The 20,820-nt window shown below is 45.2% G+C and overlaps 1 protein-coding gene and 1 long non-coding RNA gene across 4 annotated transcripts in view; both read left to right on the top strand.

Annotated features, from left to right (window-relative positions):
* Positions 1-20,820, top strand: part of smyd3 (SET and MYND domain containing 3) — a 602,505-nt gene that overhangs the window by 114,317 nt on the left and 467,368 nt on the right. For all 3 annotated transcript variants that reach the window (XR_010963601.1, XM_067988627.1, XM_067988628.1), the window contains exon 2: positions 3,095-3,158. Coding sequence is in view for 2 of the 3 variants with exons in the window: in XM_067988627.1 (XP_067844728.1) it covers positions 3,095-3,158 (64 nt within the window). In the remaining variant the exon portion in view is untranslated. The remainder of the gene's footprint in view (positions 1-3,094; positions 3,159-20,820) is intronic.
* On the top strand, positions 11,227-15,310 carry LOC137324397 (uncharacterized). The gene is made up of 3 exons (XR_010963602.1): positions 11,227-11,301; positions 13,591-13,687; positions 15,040-15,310. It is a non-coding gene; the product is annotated as an uncharacterized lncRNA (long non-coding RNA).

Raw genomic sequence — 20,820 nt, 5'->3', positions numbered from 1 at the left:
TCAAGTGTACACTCAGTTCTGCAGGCAAACCAGGCAGTCAAACTTGTGCACAGCAAGGTTCCACACACTGCAAGGTTCCACAAACAGCAATGAGGTGAATTACCAGTTAATCTGTATTGGTAATGTTGGTTGAGGGATAAATCTTTGTCCAGGGCACCAAGGGAACTTCCCTGATGCTCCCTGCATAATGCTACAGGATCTTTTAAGTCCACCTGACCCGAACAACCAGGTGGAGCCTTAGCTTAATGTCTCATCTGAAAGACAGCACCTCTGACAATGCAGCATTCCCGCTTTCAGTTTAGATTATGCGCTGAAGTCCTCGGGAGTGCAGCTTGATCCCATGACCTTCTGACCCGAGGTGAGTTTGCAACCACTGGGCTATGCATTTGCCAGTACTAAAAACTGGAAGCTGCCATGTTGGCTGTTGTTGAGGGCTGAAGTGGGATTAGATGAAAATGCATCGAATGTAGGTCAGGGTGGTGGTGCTATTTTGGGCGCTCCACAAATACAGAAACACGCTGCTCTCAGTTTGCTGGTGATTAAAATCTGCCTAAATACATACCTGAGGCGTAGAAAATAATGAATGTGGTGGTTACTCTGATACATCTCAAGGGCATTTGACTATTAAGTCAAACAAGTTATTTTAATCTTGTATAAATCTGTCATGAGGCCACACTTGAAATATTGTGTTCCATTTTGGGTACCCTACTTTCAAAACGACATTGCTGCATTGGGAATAAGGGGACTTGCATAGATATAGCTCCATATCTTGTATCTCAAACATCTCGAAGCACTTCCCATGAAGCGAAAGACTTCACAACTGCATTATGTAGGCCAACATAAGAAAAGGGTCAGAGAGGTTTCTTAAAGGCTGACAGCAAATTTGGTCTCCACCTTTTACTGTCTGTCCTTGCCCTTTTAAGGTGACCACGACCACGGCGCAATCTCTGATTTCCCTCGGCTGATGTCGTGCCCGAGGACTGCTGGAGGGGGAACCTTTTTTGGTGACTTCTCACGTCTGGGATTTGGTTACTTGTGGGTGGGGGGGTGGGGAGAAGGCAGATTATACCTGGGCCTCTAGAACTAATGAGCCCCATAGGCCAAATTGCCCCTTCCTCTTGTGTATTTTCTTGACGCGATGCTATGATAGGTGACACACCTTTGAAGGGAACTGAACAGCAGCTATAATTTATGCTGCTTGAAAAGAATTGCTGATCTGAGCCATTAGGAAAATTAAAGGATTTACAAAGGTTTTGATGTTTTTAATCAGAGAAATTAGATTTATAAATGCAATAGTTTTACAAGGTGCTTTGTGAAACTATGCTATTTAATATAAAATCATTTGATTATTGATGTATAACCCAGTTCAGTGATGTGCAGATTAATAAGGTAAATTTACTGCTAGATGAAAAGGCAGACATCAGCGAAGTTTCGAATTCTCCAGGATACCGGCAGTACCTAATGGGATTCAATGTAAAATGGAAAAGGCAGATATTTCTCAAAGGTTGCAGCCATTGTACTTATTTTTACTGTTAAACTGAAATCCATCAGTATTAACATATGGCACTTGGTGGCATTTAGTTCATCGATGCTGACTAGTTGATGGCACCTTTAGAACAGTGAAAGTCAAATTAGACTTGTGGGTGGTCGGCCATCCATGGTCAAATTTAGGTTGCTGTGGAATTTTTTCTACTCTGGTTTTTTATGGATATAAATTGGGTAGTGTTGCTTTGTGTTTCTAAATACCTCATCAGTTCCTATTTTGAAACTTAAATCTATCAAGAAAGTCTTTCTCCCAAAAGTTGGGAGAACCAGTGCTTTGAGATGTTTGAGTGTTAATGCAGTTGTGAAGTCTTTTGCTTCATGGGAAGTGCTTTGAGATGTTTGAGATACAAGATATGGAGCTATATTGAGGAAAGTCCCCTTATTCCTAATGCAGCAATGCCGTTTTGAAAGTATGATGTGGAGATGCCGGTGATGGACTGGGGTTGACAATTGTAAACAATTTTACAACACCAAGTTATAGTCCAGCAATTTTATTTTAAATTCACAAGCTTTCGGAGGCTTCCTCCTTCCTCAGGTGAACGTTGTTGGAAATGAAATCCTCGAAATGAAATCGCATTTATAAATCACAGAACAATGCTTGGTGATTACAGTCCGTTTTTTCAACTGCCCGTTGCCAAGGCAATCAGTGTGCAGACAGACAGGTGTTACCTGCAAGGTCTCCGAATATACAAATCACCAAAAAAAAACAGAGAAAAAGAGGTAGAAACATAGAAAAGACAGCAACTGACCCATTATATTAAAAACAGATAACATTTGTTCGCTGGTGGGGTAACGTGTAGCGTGACATGAACCCAAGATCCCGGTTGAGGCCGTCCTCATGGGTGCGGAACTTGGCTATCAATTTCTGCTCGACGATTTTGCGTTGTCGTGTGTCTCGAAGGCCGCCTTGGAGTACGCTTACCCGAAGGTCGGTGGCTGAATGTCCTTGATTGCTGAAGTGTTCCCCGACTGGGAGGGAACCCTCCTGTTTGGAGATTGTTGCGCGGTGTCCGTTCATCCGTTGTCACAGCGTCTGCATGGTCTCGCCAATGTACCATGCTCTGGGGCATCCTTTCCTGCAACGTATGAGGTAGACAACGTTGGCCGAGTCACAGGAGTATGAACCATGTACCTGGAGGTGCATGGTTCATACTCCTGTGGAGACCTTGCAGGTAACACCTGTCTGTCTGCACACTGATTGCCTTGGCAACGGGCATTTGAAAAAACTGTCTGTAATCATCAAGCATTGTTCTGTGATTTATAAATGCGATTTCATTTCGAGGATTTCATTTCCAACAACGTTCACCTGAGGAAGGAGGAAGCCTCTGAAAGCTTGTGAATTTAAAATAAAATTGCTGGACTATAACTTGGTGTTGTAAAATTGTTTACAGTTTTGAAAGTAGGGTACCCAAAACAATATTTCAAATGTGGCCTCATGACAGATTTATACAAGATTTTGGAGTCACCAGTCTTTCACGATATTATACTGCATTCAACCACAAACCTGTCATGTTTTATTTGGTTAGTAAAAATATTTTTCTCATCACAGGAAGGAACCTCTTCTGCGGTGTTCTCAATGTAAGATGGCAAGATACTGCAATGCGACGTGCCAGGTAAGCTGTTACTTCTGAAGGTAAAACCATCCTGGGGCATGTGGCGTGCACTTTATTTAACTTATGTAAGTCTGCGGCCAGTAAAGTTCGTCCTAAGATAACGAAGTGAGTGTTGACCCCACTGTGTCAGCCAATGGGTTGGAGGTGGGGCAGGACTTATGGCAGAACTTGCAGCAAATAGCCTATTTTACAGCAAACAGAGTCTACTTAAAAAGAGTCTCTACAAATTATAGCAAACAGAATTCAAGACTGAAACCACAGCAACGTCTCCCGATAAAAGCAGGGTTATTTCTCCAGCAAAATGCAGTGAGTGGAGGATGGTTACATAAAGCAAATTATGTGCATAAAATCAATCCCTGTCACTTATAGCAGTGCAGTCTCTAGGCGTGATTGACGGGGGAATTACCCAATCATCTCCGCTCTGGCCGGGAATAGTAGTGAGTCACTATATGCAGCGCTAAGGTAAAGCACAGGCGCCTGGGATGTATTTGACTATCTGACTAGCAAATTTTTTCTGTTGTACACCAATGTTTTTTTGAATCTTCGGATAGCTGATGCTGAGTTTCCAAGTTAGTACAATGGGTCCCCAGGAGTGTACACTGCTAGTTGCTCAATTTCATGCTCAACTACTCAAAGCACTGGGCTCAGATTTACTGAAAGTGCTGAGGTTTCGAAGTCTGTTGGTGATCCACATCTGCTTTGTCAACAATGCAGTGCTTAAAACAATGAAATGTGATGTTTTGAATGTTGAAGCCAAATAAATTAAACGGAATATAGAAAAAGATGGACAATGTTGGGGGGGGTGGGCGGCGGCGGGGTGCGGGGTTGTTGTTTGTCTATATAAGAGCACAGCAAAAACCTTGTTCCAGGCTCTACAACAGCTTTTTGACTTGATATCTGTTGGCTTACCTAATAGTCCCTGTGTTCCAAATAACAGTTCATTGTGTGAAGTGCCCAGAGACATTTCAGTGTGAAAGGTGCAATTTAAATGAAGTATCTCAATTATTGGAGGTACAGTATTTGTTGATGGTCTGGGTTTGGATCCATGCCTGTCCTTTTGCACAGCTCAGTATCTTGGCTATGCCACAGATATTTTTCAGCAGATGCCTTGCCTTGGTGGTTTTATTTTTAACTGTTAAAATACTTTTTACAGCTGTCAATTTCCTTGCACATTGTGTTCATGGTGTGTAACCAACAGTGTTTGGTTTGTAACTCCTGAATGTAGGAAATCGGAATTTAACGGGACTTCTGGCGAGTTGATTTGTTCTCCAGTGAAGCTCCACAGTTCCCAGGGACAAAATGGCTTCCACCACAATTGAGGAGGAATAACCTCGAGATATTAAAACTTGCTAATGATCTGAAAGCAAAGACCTCAATTGGAATAAAAAGCAAATTAATGTGGATGCTGGAAATCTGAAATGAAAAGGCAAAATGCTGGAAATACAGGTGGACACAAAAGATCCCTTGGCACTATTTCAAAGAAGAGCAGGGGCGTTCTCCCTGGAGTCAATATTTATCTCTCAACCTACATCGCTAAAACAGATTATCTGATCATTGTCACACTGCTGTTTGAGGGACCTTTCTATGCGCTGTTTGGTTGCCGTGTTTTCCTACAGAACAACATTGACTACACTTCAAAAGTACTTCATTGGCTGTGAAGCTCTTTGGGATGTCCTGAGGTGTTGAAAGGCGCTATACAAATGAACTTCTTTCCTCCTTTCCATGACTGAGTGATGGTCATAGTTGGGCAAAGGATGCTTCTCTGAGCAACTCTTGCAGTGATGTCCTGGTGCTATGATGACTGGCCTTTGATAACCACAACCATCGTCCTTTGCATTAGGTATGACTCAAGCCATCGGAAGGATTTACTTTTGGCCCCCATTGATTTCAGTTTTATTCAGGCTCCTTGGTGCCATATTTGGTCGAATGCTGCCTTGACGTTGAGAGCAATTACTCTCAGCTCTCTGTACATTCAGCTCTTGCGTCCTTCAAGACTGTGAGGAGGCCTGAAGCCATATGATGTAGCAAACTCTATAGGAAAGAGTTAACATTGCCCCATCAGCAGGAAAGTTGCAAAGGAGCAGTTAAATGGAGTTACTCCATTATCCGCCGATTTCCCCATTTTAACGCCGTTGGTTTTGGTGGTGGATGAGGCTCCTGCCAGATGATACACGTGGGATCCTGATGCCCATTTTAACCCTCTGTGAGAGAGGCAGTCACCCAACCAGGAAGCCAGTGAGGCTCTGGAGGTAAGTTTTTTTTAAAAAAAAAAAGCTGTCCGAGTGGGACCAGGAGGAGCAGGAGTGAGCCTTTGCTGCCCCCCTCTTCCCACTCACGAGACCCTCGCAACGGTCCTTCTCCTGGATTTACCTTGATGCTGACAGTCTTCTCTTGGTGCTGGTAGACTGCATCTGGGCTGCCTGGTCTTAGTCCCCGAACCCTCCCCCCCGTCACCTGCTGGCCAGTTGGCACTTTCCACTCGAAATGAGCAAGCAGTTGACTGATTGCAATCGAGGCCCGGGGGGGAGACTCCAGCGTGGGATTGCCATAGGCCACTGCTGGCTTCCCACCAGGAGATAATATCGGCCCTACTAACTGGAATAGGCAGAAACATAGCGATTGGGAGAAGATGAGGGAGGTATGCTCTCCCCTGTCCTCCGACCACTCCTTGTAAGTGCTTGTGCTAACAAATATTTCAAGTGGGGATAAGTGATTATTCTTTCTGCCTAATGCTGGATATTTATGATCGCAGAACCCCCCAGCATGCCCATGTCGTCCACAACTTTCAGCAACTGTATTAAACCGAATACCAAACCCACCAAGAAGCTCGGTCGAAGTGGCTTAGATTTTCACTGAGGTGAAGACTCACCTAAAGGTGTCAGTGTTATCTGATCTTGCAAAAAAAAAATAAAGTTTCTTGCCTGAACACATCCTTGTCAAAGATGATTAGATTTTAAAATCTTTGAATTTATTGCTGCCTGCTGACAGTGCTAGTGGGGGAATTGGAGAGATTGTGCAGCTGATTTAAATTAGTTCCATTGATGGCCCTGTGTGGAGAGAGCCCCACTTGTTACTAAGCTTCCTGTGAAATAAAATCTGTCACTATTCTACATGAGATACTCAGAAGTCTCCCTCTGTGTGGCCATGTTTATTCAAAATATCTTTTCATTCTTCATTTCCAATATTTTGAATTTTCAACTGTTTCTGTCAATTCACTTTTGGCTTTCTTTATATTGTTTGTGTCCCCTCATTATTTGCACTATTCATGTTTTTTAAATTTATTCTCTTTGTCTATCTTTTTTTAATGAGGTCTAAAAGGACTTGTTACAAAGATATAATTCTCAGAGCATTCGGGCTTTAAATAACTTAGAAATTAATTGAAGCATTTGTTTCAGACATTAACTCTGTAGCCTCAATTACTGAACGCTGAGTTCCTGAGTATACACATGTTCTCTTGTCCTTGAATACACTCGCGATCTCTCTTGGCGTTTGGTACACGCGATCTGCTTCGGCCCATGGTACACGTGATGTCTCTCCCCTGGCCCTCGGAACGCACAGTCTCTCCCCTGGCCCTCCGTACGTGCGATCTCTCTCTTGCCTCTCAGTACAGTGTGTTTTTAGTCGGTATATACACAATGTGCACACCTGAGTAGGCGATGTACAGTAAAGCCTAACATTATTGAAATGTTGAGCCAAGTTTTAGTTCAACTAATATTTGTTGGGGAGAAAAGGAATTTCTTTGTCCTGATTTAAAATACTGTCTCCATTTCTTTAGATCTCCTCACGGCATTCCTTGTGCGGCTGATTTTAAATTCATTCCATTAGTGGCATCGTGGCGATAGCCCCACTCTATTCAGTCACCTGTGAAATAAGAGCTTGGGTTTGTGACTCTTGCCAAGCTGTTGCCAGTTCCATTTTTCCCAATCCGCAGAGGTGTCCTGGAAAAACGCAGATTGAGTTGTCCACTGTTGATTTAATTCCTCTCCGCACCCCCCCCCCCCTCCCCAAACTCGTGATTGCTGTGAAGGACTGCTTGCCACGTTTAGGCCCTTTCTCACTCACCACATGAGTTGGGATTGAACCCATTCTGTGCCCTATATCACTTATGCACAGCTTCTATTCTTTGTGAAATGAAGACCTTTTTATGTTGATGCTGGGATGGTGGGGCTAAAATGGAGACCTGTGACCTCTCTGTACCACTGTCATGACACGAATGCCATATTGGTTCTGTTGGAGGACCATTTTTTAATGAATCTGATGGCGGCTGCCAGGAGAGATCAGTTCCCAGATGGCGTTGGAAGTTTGCCTTCTTTATATTGCTGCTCATTGGAGCAGGTGTGCTGTGTACCTGCGAGCCAGCTATAAAATATCCAAATCCAGTGTTGCGAAAGCAGCTTGGATGGAAGTAAGTGTGTGTGTCTATGTTGGTGGCCTGGCTATGTGTAACTGAGACGGTTCATTTTTCTTTTTTGAGCAGTCAGCAGGAACAGTGTGGGGAGAAATGAGTTTGAAGATACATGTACAACGAAGTGAATGAAATACTGCAGCTGACTACAACTATCAATCCATCAATGAATGATGTATGTCTGAATACTATGTAAACACAATGAATTGCAACTTAACCCAAGATATGTGTGTTGAAAAAGGAACTTCAACAAAACACAAAAGCCTTGGAGGCTGGCCTTTCTGTCGACTGGAATTTGTCGGTGGTGGGGGTGGGGGTGGGGCTGGCGTGGGGAAGGAGTAACACGAATAGGTGGTGGAAGACAAAGGAAAGAGGGAGGTGGTCAGGCATGTCACAGTGGATCAACTCCCCCCTCCCCCCCTCCATCTTTGTCCCACCATTGACAAACCGTGCCTTCAGCCACCTAGATCCCTTGCTCTGGCACTCCCTCCCTAAGCCTCTCCACCTCCCTCCTCCTTTAAGAATCTCCTCAAAACCTACTTCTTTGGTCAAGCTTTGGTCACTCCTCCTCCTAATATCTCCTTCCTTGGCCCAGCATCCATTTTGTTCTTTGCATCTCCGTGAAGCATCTTGGGATATCTTTTCTACCTTAAAGGCACTACAGAAATGCAGGGGGGGATGTCGTGCTGGTGGAGGTTACAGCGATGGTGAGGGTTGAGGTCATGAAGGGGTTTAAACACGAGAATGAGTTTTAAATTTGAGGCGTTGAGGGTCTGAGAGCGAATGTAGTTCAGCAATGACTGTGATGATGGGTGAGTGGGATTTGGTGCAGGATAGGATACGGGCAGCAGTTTCGGATGAGCTGAAGTTTGTGGAGGATGGGGGGGCCCAGCAGGAGAGCATTGGAATAGTTGAGTCTGGAGGTAACAAAGGCACGGATGGGGGTTTCAGCAGCAAAGCTGCAGTGGGATGGAACCGGGCGGCGTTATGGAAGTGGAAGTAAGTGATTCCTGTGATGGAGAAGACATGGGGTCAGCTCGGGGTCAAATAGGACAGTCTGGTTCAGCCTAGGTCACTGGCTGGAGTAGGGGTGGAATCGATGGCAAGGGCATGGAGTTGTTGTCGGGGCCAAAGACAATGGCTGCTGCCTTCCTAGTGTTTATCTGGTGGAATTTGCAACTTATCCAAGATTGGATGTTGGACAAGTGGTTTAGCAAAGAGGCACTGGAGAGGTCAAAACAGATGGTTGAGAGGCAGAGCTGGCTGTCATCAGCGTACATTTGCAAGCTAACCTCATGTCTGTGCTCCAAGGGGCAGCATGTAAATGAGGAAGAGGAGAAGGCCAAGGATAGATCCTTGAGGGACTCTGGAGATAACTGTGTGGGGACAGGAAGAGAAGCCATTGAGAAGGGGGTGATGACTGCAGTTTTGAAAGGGAGGGGGACAGCCTCTGAGGTGAGAGAACCATTTGCAATGCTAGCTGGCATGAGGGCCAGGAAGGGAAGTTGGTCGTCAGCAGTTTCGTGGAAATGGGGTCAAGGAAGCAGGATGTGGATCTCGTGGACAAGAGGAGTTCGGAGAGACCATGAGGGGAGATAGGAGAGAAACTAGCGAGAGACGTGGGTTCAGGGTTACGGCAAGAGAGAGCCTGGAGAGGATAGGCTTGGTGGGCAAAGGGGAAGGGAGAGAAGCAACGGAGGCAGCTGAACGGATGGTCTTGATCTTGGTGATAAAGAAGTCCATGAGCTCCTCCCTCTTATTTGAGGTGAGAGTGGAGATGGTTGGTGGTGGAGCTTAGAAGCCAGGGGTTATCTTTGATCTCCAGAATGATCATGGGGTAGTGGGGGGGTTTTGGCAGAGGAGAGTGAGGCCCAGCCAGATCTGGTGGTGGTCGGCTAGTTTTTAAAAAAAAAATGATATGCCAAATACACTGAAGTCTCCACCCCTAGAATTTGAGGGAGAATAGATAGGGTCTTACCAGGGGGAACAATAAGGGCATCAAAGGTGGAAGTGAGGGAGCAGCTGAGGAAATCGACAGCTGCAGAAATATCGTGGTGAATGAAAGTACAAAAGGCTAGGGAGTTAGGAGTTTGAAAGTGCGTGGGGAGATTTTTTTTTCAGGGGTGGATGCAGAAGGGGGTGGCATGTCAAAGATGTTGACTGTAGATGAGAGAATTACTTGAATGTTCTTTGAGCTGTAGAAGCTGGAGAATATCTGCATCAGATTTTTGGTGTAGAGACTGTGTATTGTACCAGATACCGTTTATAGTGAGGTATTAACAGGGGGAATGATTGACAGATAAATTGCAGACTTTGGTAGAATCCAAACCTAAGCAAGAGTCCAATAAATATCGAATTAATTCTCTGGCCATCAATTATTTTTTTGTAATTTTTTTCTCCTTTTTTGAAATATGCCCTACCATTATATCAGGATAAGCAAATAGCAACAAAACTGCAGGTGCTGGAAATCTGAAAGAAAAACAGAAAAATGCTGGAAACACTCAGCAGGTCATTTAGTATCATAGAACAAATAATTTAATGTTTGAAGTGTTGACTCTTCATTCTGATGAAGGGTCCATACTGGAAACATTGACAACTGCTCTGTCCAGAGGCTGACCAACCTGCTGAGTGTTTTCAGCATTATGTCAGGGTATGTTGAGTACACCATGGGCTTTTGGCTATGAACCTTCACCACACGGACTGCAGCGGTTCAAGGCGGCTCACCACCACCTTCTCGAGGGCAATTAGGGATGGGCAATAAATGCTGGCCTTGCCAGCGACGCCCACATCCCATGAACGAATAAAAAAAATGAATGTACATGTGACACCTGATGTAATAAGGTGTCCACACACTCTGTTTCTTGTTTTTTTTTGTGTTTTTCCCCCATTCCCCATCTCTCCTGAAGACTGTGGCTGGCACTGGGGTTCAGTTCCCCTTGTACTAGTGACCTCCCGGTCCTACGCCCAAGTTGGCTATTCTGCGTATTGCCCCCTTCAGAAGAGGAGGAATATTGGGCGGAGAATTGGAGGAGGAAAATAATGCAGAAAAGTCACGAGAAGCATTCAGGTTACAAAAACATCAGTGAAAATGTTCCTGTGATATTGGTACCAGTTGTCACGTGTCCATTGACGGGTGAGCCGAGAGGTAGGGAACGTTGGCGGGATATGTAACTGCAGGGGCTTCACAGCCGAGTCTGAACCTGGTCCTGATGTCTATCACTGGCACTTTCCATCAAGAATCATCAGGTAGCGATTGGGAGTGGGAACCCCAGTGCTACTTGTTTCCCGCACCCCCTTTTCCAAGTTCTGAGACGCAGCATAGTTGTGAACACCTGAACTTATCACATCAAGAATGAAACTGGGACCTTCCTGGTCTATATGGCTCAGAACCACACACTATGTAATGCATTTAGTAAATAAGCCACCTTTTATGAGCTTTCAGGGAAGTATTTGAAAATAATGTGTGTAAATGTTATAGGTGTGTTATGTTGCCATGGTACCACTGCTCTAACTCAACTCTAGAGTTATTCATGTTTGGTTTTACACAAGGTGATGGGCCACACACATTTCCATATATTTTGGTACAAAGTGCATGAAGTTACTTGTTTTGTTTTTACATGCAAAAGTTAATGGGTATCCAGCTGATGAGCTATCCAGTTGTGGAGAACTGACTGGAGGGAGGGAGAGTCACTCAAAGCCTTAAATTAAATGGCGATGGTGTGCTGTGACTTTTATTAGGTATTAAAACATCTTTACTTTGTGGAAAATGCATATTGTGTTGTATTAACGTTGCAGCCCATTAATCTGTATTTGTCAACGTCTTGTGTTGTTCCTCGTGATTTACTGATGACTGCACCTGTCCGAGCATTAAATCCAGCATGCTAAGCAGCCAGCGTTCCTGCTCGATTAAACGTGAGAACTAATGTGTGAAGAATTGGATCCGCGGAAACTTTGTGATTACATTTTCTTTCGACAGTATTTTGGGGAAAAAAGCTACTTGAAAATGTTCAATCCTTGTACCTCTGCGAGGCTAATTATTCAACAATAGAAGCTGCATTGAACGGTTATAGTTGAAGAATGCTGTGACCGAAAAAATGACAGCACCGAATTAGTTTGAGGATTAGGTCAGATCTTGCCCTTAGAGCTGGGAGACTGCTTGACACCTTCATTACTTCCTGGTTTGTTTTCTTACAAATAGTGAAATGGAAATTTGAGAAATGTGGAGGATTCCAAACTTAAAGGGTCTTAACTCCAAAACCGTACCTAGCTGTGGGGCCTTCTCAATGATTTTTGTCCAGCGAATAGTACAGGTGCTGTACATGTACAACAACTGCAGTGTGAGGTGGGGAGGGGGCTTACAAGGAGTAGCACATTATACCAGAAGGCCTAAAGTAACTCTGCACTGTTTGCGCGATTCCGAATATCGAATTTGCAACTCAAGACGAGATTTGTTATATGCTGCGATTTGGTTTCCGCCATAAAACTTGACTTCAGTTTCGGGAAGTTTGTTGTGAATTCCATCTGGGTGGTTAGATCCAGCTTTTAGAGCTGGATGACCACTAAGCACCATCATTCTCTCTCTTTCTATTTTTTGTACATTTGGGCAATCCTAATCTAGTTCATAGTCGGCATGGGCCCACAACACAAACGGCACCTAACGGGTCATTAAGTGACACTAAATTGGCAGGCTTAGTCAGAGAGGACACAGGGTGGGCCGACTTGGGAAGTGGAAAAATATTGCGCTGATGTGGCAGAAACCGAATTGCAGTGTACAACAAATCTAGTCTTTCATTATCAATTCAAGATGTGGAATTGTCACAAACAATTTGGAGTCACTTTTGGCCTTCTGGCATACACTCTGCTCCTTGTAAGTCCACTCCACCACTACCTGCACAGTAATACTGTACATTTAAAGCTCTTGCTCTCTTTCCCCGAACAGAAATCATCGATGAGATCCCTTACCCAGGGACAGTTTTGGAGTTGAGGCCTTCAACCAAAAGGAAACAACACTGAAATTCTTTGCATTTCATGATTCCAAAGCTGGATCTGATCACATCCTCAAACTAATTCAGTGTTGTCATTTTTATGGGGCGTTTTTGAGTCGCAGCGTGTGACTCTCCAGCATTGTCTGGCAGCAGTCTGCATCCCAAGTCATAATTCAAGAGCTCGAGCAGACGCGAGTGTGTCTTCTGCCAACAGTTTCCTCTGTATCGAACTTACTGCATCGTCGAGAGAAACCCACTAATGTCGCATGATAACGGACAGTTTCCTCAGTTCTGCCACAAACTAGGAAACATCTTCATCAGGTTTTCCTCCTCTGCTTAAAGTTGACCCGTTAAGCGATAATGAGTGGCTTTGGGCTCAGATTTTTTTTGACCACTTGGACTAACTCCTCCTACATTTTACCTTTAGACTGGGCAGGAGCGATCAGATTTTCCATCAATATATATGTTGCGGGCCTGTAGATAGTAAATAAAACTACCCTCTTTTTGGCCTCAGATAGAATCATAGAAAATTTACAGCACAGAAGGAGGCCATTCGGCCCATTGTGTCCGCGCTGGCCGATAATGAGCCATCCAGCCTAATCCCACTTTCCAGCACTTGGTCCGTAGCCTTGTCGGTTACTGCACTTCAAGTATATATCCAAGTACTTTTTAAATGTGATGAGGGTTTCTGCCTCTATCGCCCTTTCAGGCAATGAGTTCCAGACCCCCACCACCATTACCGTACAGCTGTAAGTTCATTTGCCTCAAAATTAAAATCTAGTCTTTCTACATACTCACTCCAGCCAAACTCCGTATTATACTCTTCAATTTTTTGAACCAATGCTGACAGGATTTAAAAAAAAATAATTGCAGTGATGAGGTTGACTACTACCTAAGTAACAAAGATGTCCAATGTTTGATCTTCATAATAACGTGTTGCCTGTTATCAGTGTTGACCAGCGTTACATCCGATAAACAGTTAAATTGGTGTAGTAACATAACTGCTGCTTTTATTTCAAACTTTATGGAATATTCTCTCTAGATATAACGAACAATATAAGAGAAGACCCTGGAATGTAATTGCTACAGGATGCTTGCTCCCATCAGGAAGCGCTAGTTTTTCAATTTACAATATGCAAGTAAGCTGTCTATGTAATTAGTTTTGTACATTTTCAATGTCTTCTATGCCTTCAAGGTCTTGCTGTCAGTAGATATGTAACCGTATCAATGTGTGACTTGTTACATGTCAAGGAATGTTTTAATTGAACAAAGAACATCAATCATGATAGACAGCCTAATAAAGATTCTATTTATCTCCACGTATTACAATTGAAGCCCACCTTCAAGGGACTACTCCAAATTAATTGCTGAATATCAGAAATAAACCCAAATTGTTCTTCTGTATTTTCATGGGGTTATGTATCCGTTGCTACATTTGTGTTTGAAGAAGTGCTTTGCTCGTAGATGATGCAGCTTGGAAACGGAGCCTTGTTTCCCCTCAGCCTTATAATTAGCCATCTTATGCTTGCTAACCACTTTGGTGAGATATGGTTTCAGTGCGATACAATGTGGAACTTCTGTCATTTGTCAACAAACTCATACGGGGCTTTGTTCTAATGAGTTTCTAACCTGAATCCAAGAAGATTGCTGCTTTTAATGCTCTTATCAATGACTGTTCCCCCAGTGGCTCAGGATATTAATTGCTGTATTGCCTGATGTGCATTCACAGTCCTTTCTGACCAGGAAGGCATGAAGTGCGGAGTTAGCTGCTCTCAGCCGTGGTACTGTGGGAGCTACACAATGGTGTCCTTGGGTTAAGGAGGGGAAGAAAAATGCTAGGGTTTCCATTCTTGATCACTAGCCATTGACCATTGCTGGGAGGTGATGCATGCTCATGCTCGTAATTTTACAGAATTAAGGACCGCGTTGTCAGTGATTGGGTCATGTTGATGTAACCCTGCTGGCAGTGTTGTTGTTATGGTTTATTGCACTAATGAAGTGACATAGCCTTGAGCTCTCTCCTCTCCCTGTACCTCCCTCTCTTCCCCCACCTCCCCCTCTCCTCTCCCTATTCCTCCCCCCCTCTCTCCTCTCCCTATTCCTCCCCCCCTCTCTCCTCTCCCTATTCCTCCCCCCCCCTCTCTCCTCTCCCTGTTTCCCCTCTCTCTCTCTCTCTCTCTCTCTCTCTCTCTCTCTCCCTGTTTCCTCCCCCCCCCCCCCCCCCGCTCTCTCCCAGGTTTATTAAAATCTGTATCTCAGTATGCCCAAAACCATCCCTTTTCCAAGCAACTAGTGCCCATCTAGTGCAATGTGTCTAACCCTCTCTAACTGCAGATCACTCCCTGCTGTTTGCAGTTATGTCATTCATGTGCTGTCTCTAATTAAAATGATTAAATTAATGTTAATTCATGTAGATTTTAGTCAGTTTTGTGTTGTGGTTTCAAGTGTGCGAGGAAGCGAATTGAGACATGTCTAACTATATTTCCTTCAGGATCGTGAACAGGGACTTGTTGGCATCACTTGGGAAGAGAGACAGGCCGGAAGAGTTGCTGCTGGTTGTCGTTGATTTTTTTTGAAGCACAATGTTGTGTTTGGATGCAAATTATGTTGTTGCGTTGTTCACAAGCCTTTTTCATCAGTCAAACACTCACTCGAACTCATTGCCCCTCCAAGTCTCCTAGTGTTGCGCTGCCTTTGCTGCGGTTTATATTAAAACAAAACAATCTGATTTTAAAGTTTGTCGGAAATGCAGAATAAAAATCGACCTGTTGTTTTCAATTCCAAGACTGAGTGGTGTTTGTTTCAGACAAGTCGTCTGGGAAATAAAAGGCAGATGGGAGGAAGGAGAAAAATAATATGGCGGTTGGGTGTAACTAAAAACACCGTTGATGCTTGTCGTTACTAGAGGTGCCTGCAGGTTGGATTTTCCCACCTTTCCAAATGAGCAAAATATTGATGTGAGCAGCGGAATCACTGGCTTGATCTCCCAATTCAAAATCCCAGCCCTAGTTCATAAAATGCCCCTTCCCACCTCCGCAGCCTCTTTCAGCCCACGCTCTCTGCTTTTCCAATTCTGGGTTCCTGTGCACTCCCCTCTTCCTCTTTCTCCATCAGAGCCTTCAACTTTCTCGGCTCTACTCGCTGGAAGGCGAAACACTCGGCTGTGGTTAGGATTGATGCTGCATTGGCACTGTTGAGCTAGAAAGTAGAACGCTGTTGTATTGTACCAAGAAAGAGTGAACGAAAGTATTCCAATTTCACTTAACCCGGACGATATTACCTCTTGACTTTTCATCCTCCTTTAACATCTGATTTTGGTTCTTCATAACTAATATTTTCTTTGGAAGCAAACGGGAATAATTTGTCTCTGTAAAGCAGCTTAACCTTAGATCTCAGAATGAGAGCAAGAGGAGCAACATTGACATTAATAGTGAATGATATGATTGCTCAAAGGCCAAATGTTTGGAGATGCATTGCATACTGAACTATGCATCACTGAAAGACAAATGGCAAGAAAATTGAGGAAAACTGTCATTTTCCAATTGTGACTTTCACTTAGTTCACGGTGGCTAGATTAGCTCTAACAGGCCCATGAATTTGGTTCAGGAGCCAGCAACTGAAATAGTTAGCAAAGTTTTGGCAGAGCAGCCTGACTTTGAAATGTGCTGTTATAAAGCAAAGTCAAGACAGCATTAAATGTTAGTTGGATAAGAGAAATTCTCCCCTGCCAGCCATGTTGACGATTTGGGCCTTGATATTGTAAATTACATCTGCTCTGATTCACTTGCCTACGTGATTAAAATGATTCGATATCTTCCCCCCCCCCCTTTCCCCTTAACTCTTAAGTATGTGTCTATCTAATTGAGCTTCATAACCAAACATGGCATGGGGGAATTTTGCACAATTTTACTGGCTATGATGAAGTGCCATTTATAAGGACGAGTCTTCTGGAAGCAAAAGGGTTGGGTGTACAAAGCTGTGTTGCATGCTGTGCGCAACGCAATTCAGTGTCTGACCCCTTTCCGATTAGGTGATCGGAGGCATCAAGAGGGGATGTGTTTTTAAATTGACTGCCTTATCACTGATGGCAAGGTCACGTCACTAACAAAGTTAAAATTAAGAAATCGATTTTGAACCTATTCTCTGGATGTGTGCAGTGCTTAAAATTGAGTTCTGTTTTTTTTTGTTCTGAAGTGTCTTTCATTGGCAGTGCTTAGGTAAGGCAGGGGATGGGTGCGAAAAAAGCTGCCTAGCACACGAAAGAGTAGGATTACTGATGTATCCAGCAACTAATCCATGCCTGGGGCAGAAGTGTGAAACCGATCCAGTGCTGCTGAATCAGCCATCGTTCAGGTTGCTGCTGTTGTTGAATGGGTTTTAAGAGTAGCAGCACTGTCTTCATTTCACTAATTGGGTGGTCATTTCATTATAACTGGAAATTTAGATTATTGACCACATGCTAAATAAATTGTGACTAATTATTTCATTTCTGAAGAGGCCCCACTGCTCAATGATGCAGCTGTCTCGCTTGTGCTGATTAGTCTAATTTGTGCCTCTCTTTCTCCTCCCTTCTCCTCCCGCGCACCCTCCCCCCCCAACTTGGAAATATATCGCCGTTCCTTCGTCGTTGCTGGGTCAAAATCCTGGAACTCCCTTCCCAACAGCACTGTGGGAGAACCTTCACCACACGGACTGCAGCAGTTCAAGAAGGCGGCTCACCACCACCTTCTCAAGGGCAATTAGGGATGGGCAATAAATGCCGGCCTCGCCAGCGACGCCCACATCCCATAAACGAATTTAAAAAAAACTTGCATTTATTTAGCACCTCTAAACATCCCAAGGCACTTCCCATGAACGATTATCAAACAAAATTTGACACCGAGCCACATGAGATATTAGGACAAGTAACCAAAAGCTTAGGCAAAGAGGTAGGGTTTAAGGAGTGTCTTTGAGGAGAGAGAGAGGAGGACAGGTTTAGGGAGGGCATTCCAGAGCTTAGGGCCTAGGCAGCTGAAGGCACGGCTCCTTTAATGGTGGAGCAATTAAAATTGGGGATGTGCAAGAGGCCAGAATTAGAGGACGGCCGAGCAGTCCTCCTATGTGGGTACGGTAGCATAGTGGTTATGTTACTGGACGAGTAATCCAGAGGCCTGGACTAAAATCTGGAGTCATGAGTTCAAATCCAGCCATAGCAGCTGGGGAATTTAAATTCAATTAATTAAATAAAATCTGGAATTAAAATACTAGTATCAGTAATGGTGGCCATGAAACTACCGGATTGTTGTAAAAACCCATCTGGTTCACTAATGCCCTTTAGGGAAGGAAACCTACTGTCCTTACCCGGTCTGGCCTACATGTGACTCCGGCCCCACAGCAATGTGGTTGATTCTTAATTGCCCAGCAAGCCACTCGGTTGTCAAATCGAACTACGAAAAGTCATAAGAATAAAACCGGACGGACCACCCGGCATCGGACCACTAGGCACCGGACACGACAATGGCAAACCAAGCCCAGTCGACCCTGCAAAGTCCTCCTCACGAACTTCTGGGGACTTGTGCCAAAAGTGGGAGAGCTGTCCCACAGACTAGTCAAGCAACAGCCTGACATAGCCATACTCACAGAATCATACTTTTTCAGCCAACGTCCCAGACTCTTCCATCACCATCCCTGGGTATGTCCTGTCCCACCGGCAGGACAGACCCACCAGAGGTGGCGGTACAGTGATATACAGTCAGGAGGGAGTGGCCCTGGGAGTCCTCAACATTGGCTCTGGACCCCATGAAATCTCATGGCATCAGGTCAAACATGGGCAAGGAAACCTCCTGCTGATTACTACCTACCGCCCTCCCTCAGCTGATGAATCAGTCCTCCTCCATGTTGAGCACCACTTGGAGGAAGCATTGAGGGTAGCAAGGGCACAGAATGTACTCTGGGTGTCCATCACCAAGAGTGGCTCGGTAGCACCACTACTGACCGAGCTGGCCGAGTCCTGAAGTTCATAACTGCCAGACGGGGCCTGTGGCAGGTGGTGAGCGAACCAACACGAGGGAAAAGCCTACTTGACCTCGTCCTCATCAATCTACCTGTCACAAATGCATCTGTCCATGACAGTATTGGTAGGAGTGACCACCGCATAGTCCTTGTGGAGACGAAGTCCCGTCTTCGCACTGAGGACACCATCCAACGTGTTGTGTGGCATTACCACCGTGCTAAATGGGATAGATTCAGAACAGATCTAGCAGCTCAAAACTGGGCATCCATGAGGCGCTGTGGGCCATCAGCAGCAGCAGAATTGTATTCCAGCACAATCTGTAACCTCATGGCCCGGCATATTCCTCACTCTACCATTACCAACAAGCCAGGGGATCAACCCTGGTTCAATGAGGAGTGTAGAAGAGCATGCCAGGAGCAGCACCAGGCGTACCTAAAAATGAGGTGCTAACCTGGTGAAGCTACAACTCAGGACTACATGCATGCTAAACAGCGGAAGCAATATGCTATAGACAGAGCTAAGCGATTCCACAACCAACGGATCAGATCAAAGCTCTGCAGCCCTGCCCCACCCAGTCGTGAATGGTGGTGGACAATTAAACAACTAACAGGAGGAGGAGGCTCTGCAAACATCCCCATCCTCAATGATGGCGGAGTCCAGCGCGTGAGTGCAAAAGGCAAGGCTGAAGCGTTTGCAACCATCTTCAGCCAGAAGTGCAGAGTGGATGATCCATCTCGGCCTCCTCCCGATATCCCCACCATCACAGAAGACAGTCTTCAGCCAATTCGATTCACTCCACGTGATATCAAGAAACGGCTGAGTGCACTGGATACAGCAAAGACTATGGGCCCCGACAACATCCCAGCTGTAGTGCTGAAGACTTGTGCTCCAGAACTAGCTGCGCCTCTAGCCAAGCTGTTCCAGTACAGCTACAACACTGGCATCTACCCGACAATGTGGAAAATTGCCCAGGTATGTCCTGTCCACAAAAAGCAGGACAAATCCAATTACCGCCCCATCAGTCTACTCTCAATCATCAGCAAAGTGATGGAAGGTGCCGTCGACAGTGCTATCAAGCGGCACTTACTCACCAATAACCTGCTCACCGATGCTCAGTTTGGGTTCTGCCAGGACCACTCTGCTTCAGACCTCATTACAGCCTTGGTCCAAACATGGACAAAAGAGCGGAATTCCAGAGGTGAGGTGAGAGTGACAGCCCTTGACATCAAAGCAACATTTGACCGAGTGTGGCACCAAGGAGCCCTAGTAAAATTGAAGTCAATGGGAATCAGGGGGAAAACTCTCCAGTGGCTGGAGTCATACCTAGCACAAAGGAAGATGGTAGTGGTTGTTGGAGGCCAATCATCTCAGCCCCAGGACATTACTGCAGGAGTTCCTCAGGGCAGTGTCCTCGGCCCAACCATCTTCAACTGCTTCATCAATGACCTTCCCTCCATCATAAGGTCAGAAATGGGGATGTTTGCTGATGATTGCACAGTATTCAGTTCCATTCGCAACCCCTCAGATAATGAAGCAGTCCGAGCCCGCATGCAGCAAGACCTGGACAACATCCAGGCTTGGGCTCATAAGTGACAAGTAACATTTGCGCCAGATAAGTGCCAGGCAATGACCATCTCCAACAAGAGAGAGTCTAACCACCTCCCCTTGACATTCAACGGCATTACCATCGCCGAATCCCCCACCATCAACATCCTGGGGGTCACCATTGACCAGAAACTTAACTGGACCAGCCATATAAATACTGTGGCTACGAGAGCAGGTCAGAGGCTGGGTATTCTGCGGCGAGTGACTCACCTCCTGACTCCCCAAAGTCTTTCCACCATCTATAAGTCAGGAGTGTGATGGAATACTCTCCACTTGCTTGGATGAGTGCAGCTCCAACACCATCCAAGATAAAGCAGCCCGCTTGATTGGCACCCCATCCACCACCCTAAATATTCACTCCCTTCACCACCGGCGCACAGTGCCCGCAGTGTGTACCATCCACAGGATGCACTGCAGCAACTCGCCAAGGCTTCTTCAACAGCACCTCCCAAACCTGCGACCTCTACCACGTAGAAGGACAAGAGCAGCAGGTACATGGGAACAACACCACCTGCACGTTCCCCCTTCAAGTCACACACCATCCCGACTTGGAAATATATCGCCGTTCCTTCATCGTCGCTGGGTCAAAATCCTGGAACTCCCTTCCTAACAGCACTGTGGGAGAACCGTCACCACACGGACTGCAGCGGTTCAAGAAGGCGGCTCGCCACCACC

Source organism: Heptranchias perlo, chromosome 8, assembly GCF_035084215.1.
Source record: "Heptranchias perlo isolate sHepPer1 chromosome 8, sHepPer1.hap1, whole genome shotgun sequence".
Classification (NCBI taxonomy): domain Eukaryota; kingdom Metazoa; phylum Chordata; class Chondrichthyes; order Hexanchiformes; family Hexanchidae; genus Heptranchias; species Heptranchias perlo.
Note: the sequence above shows the minus strand (reverse complement) of the source record. Positions and strands in the feature narration are given on the sequence as shown.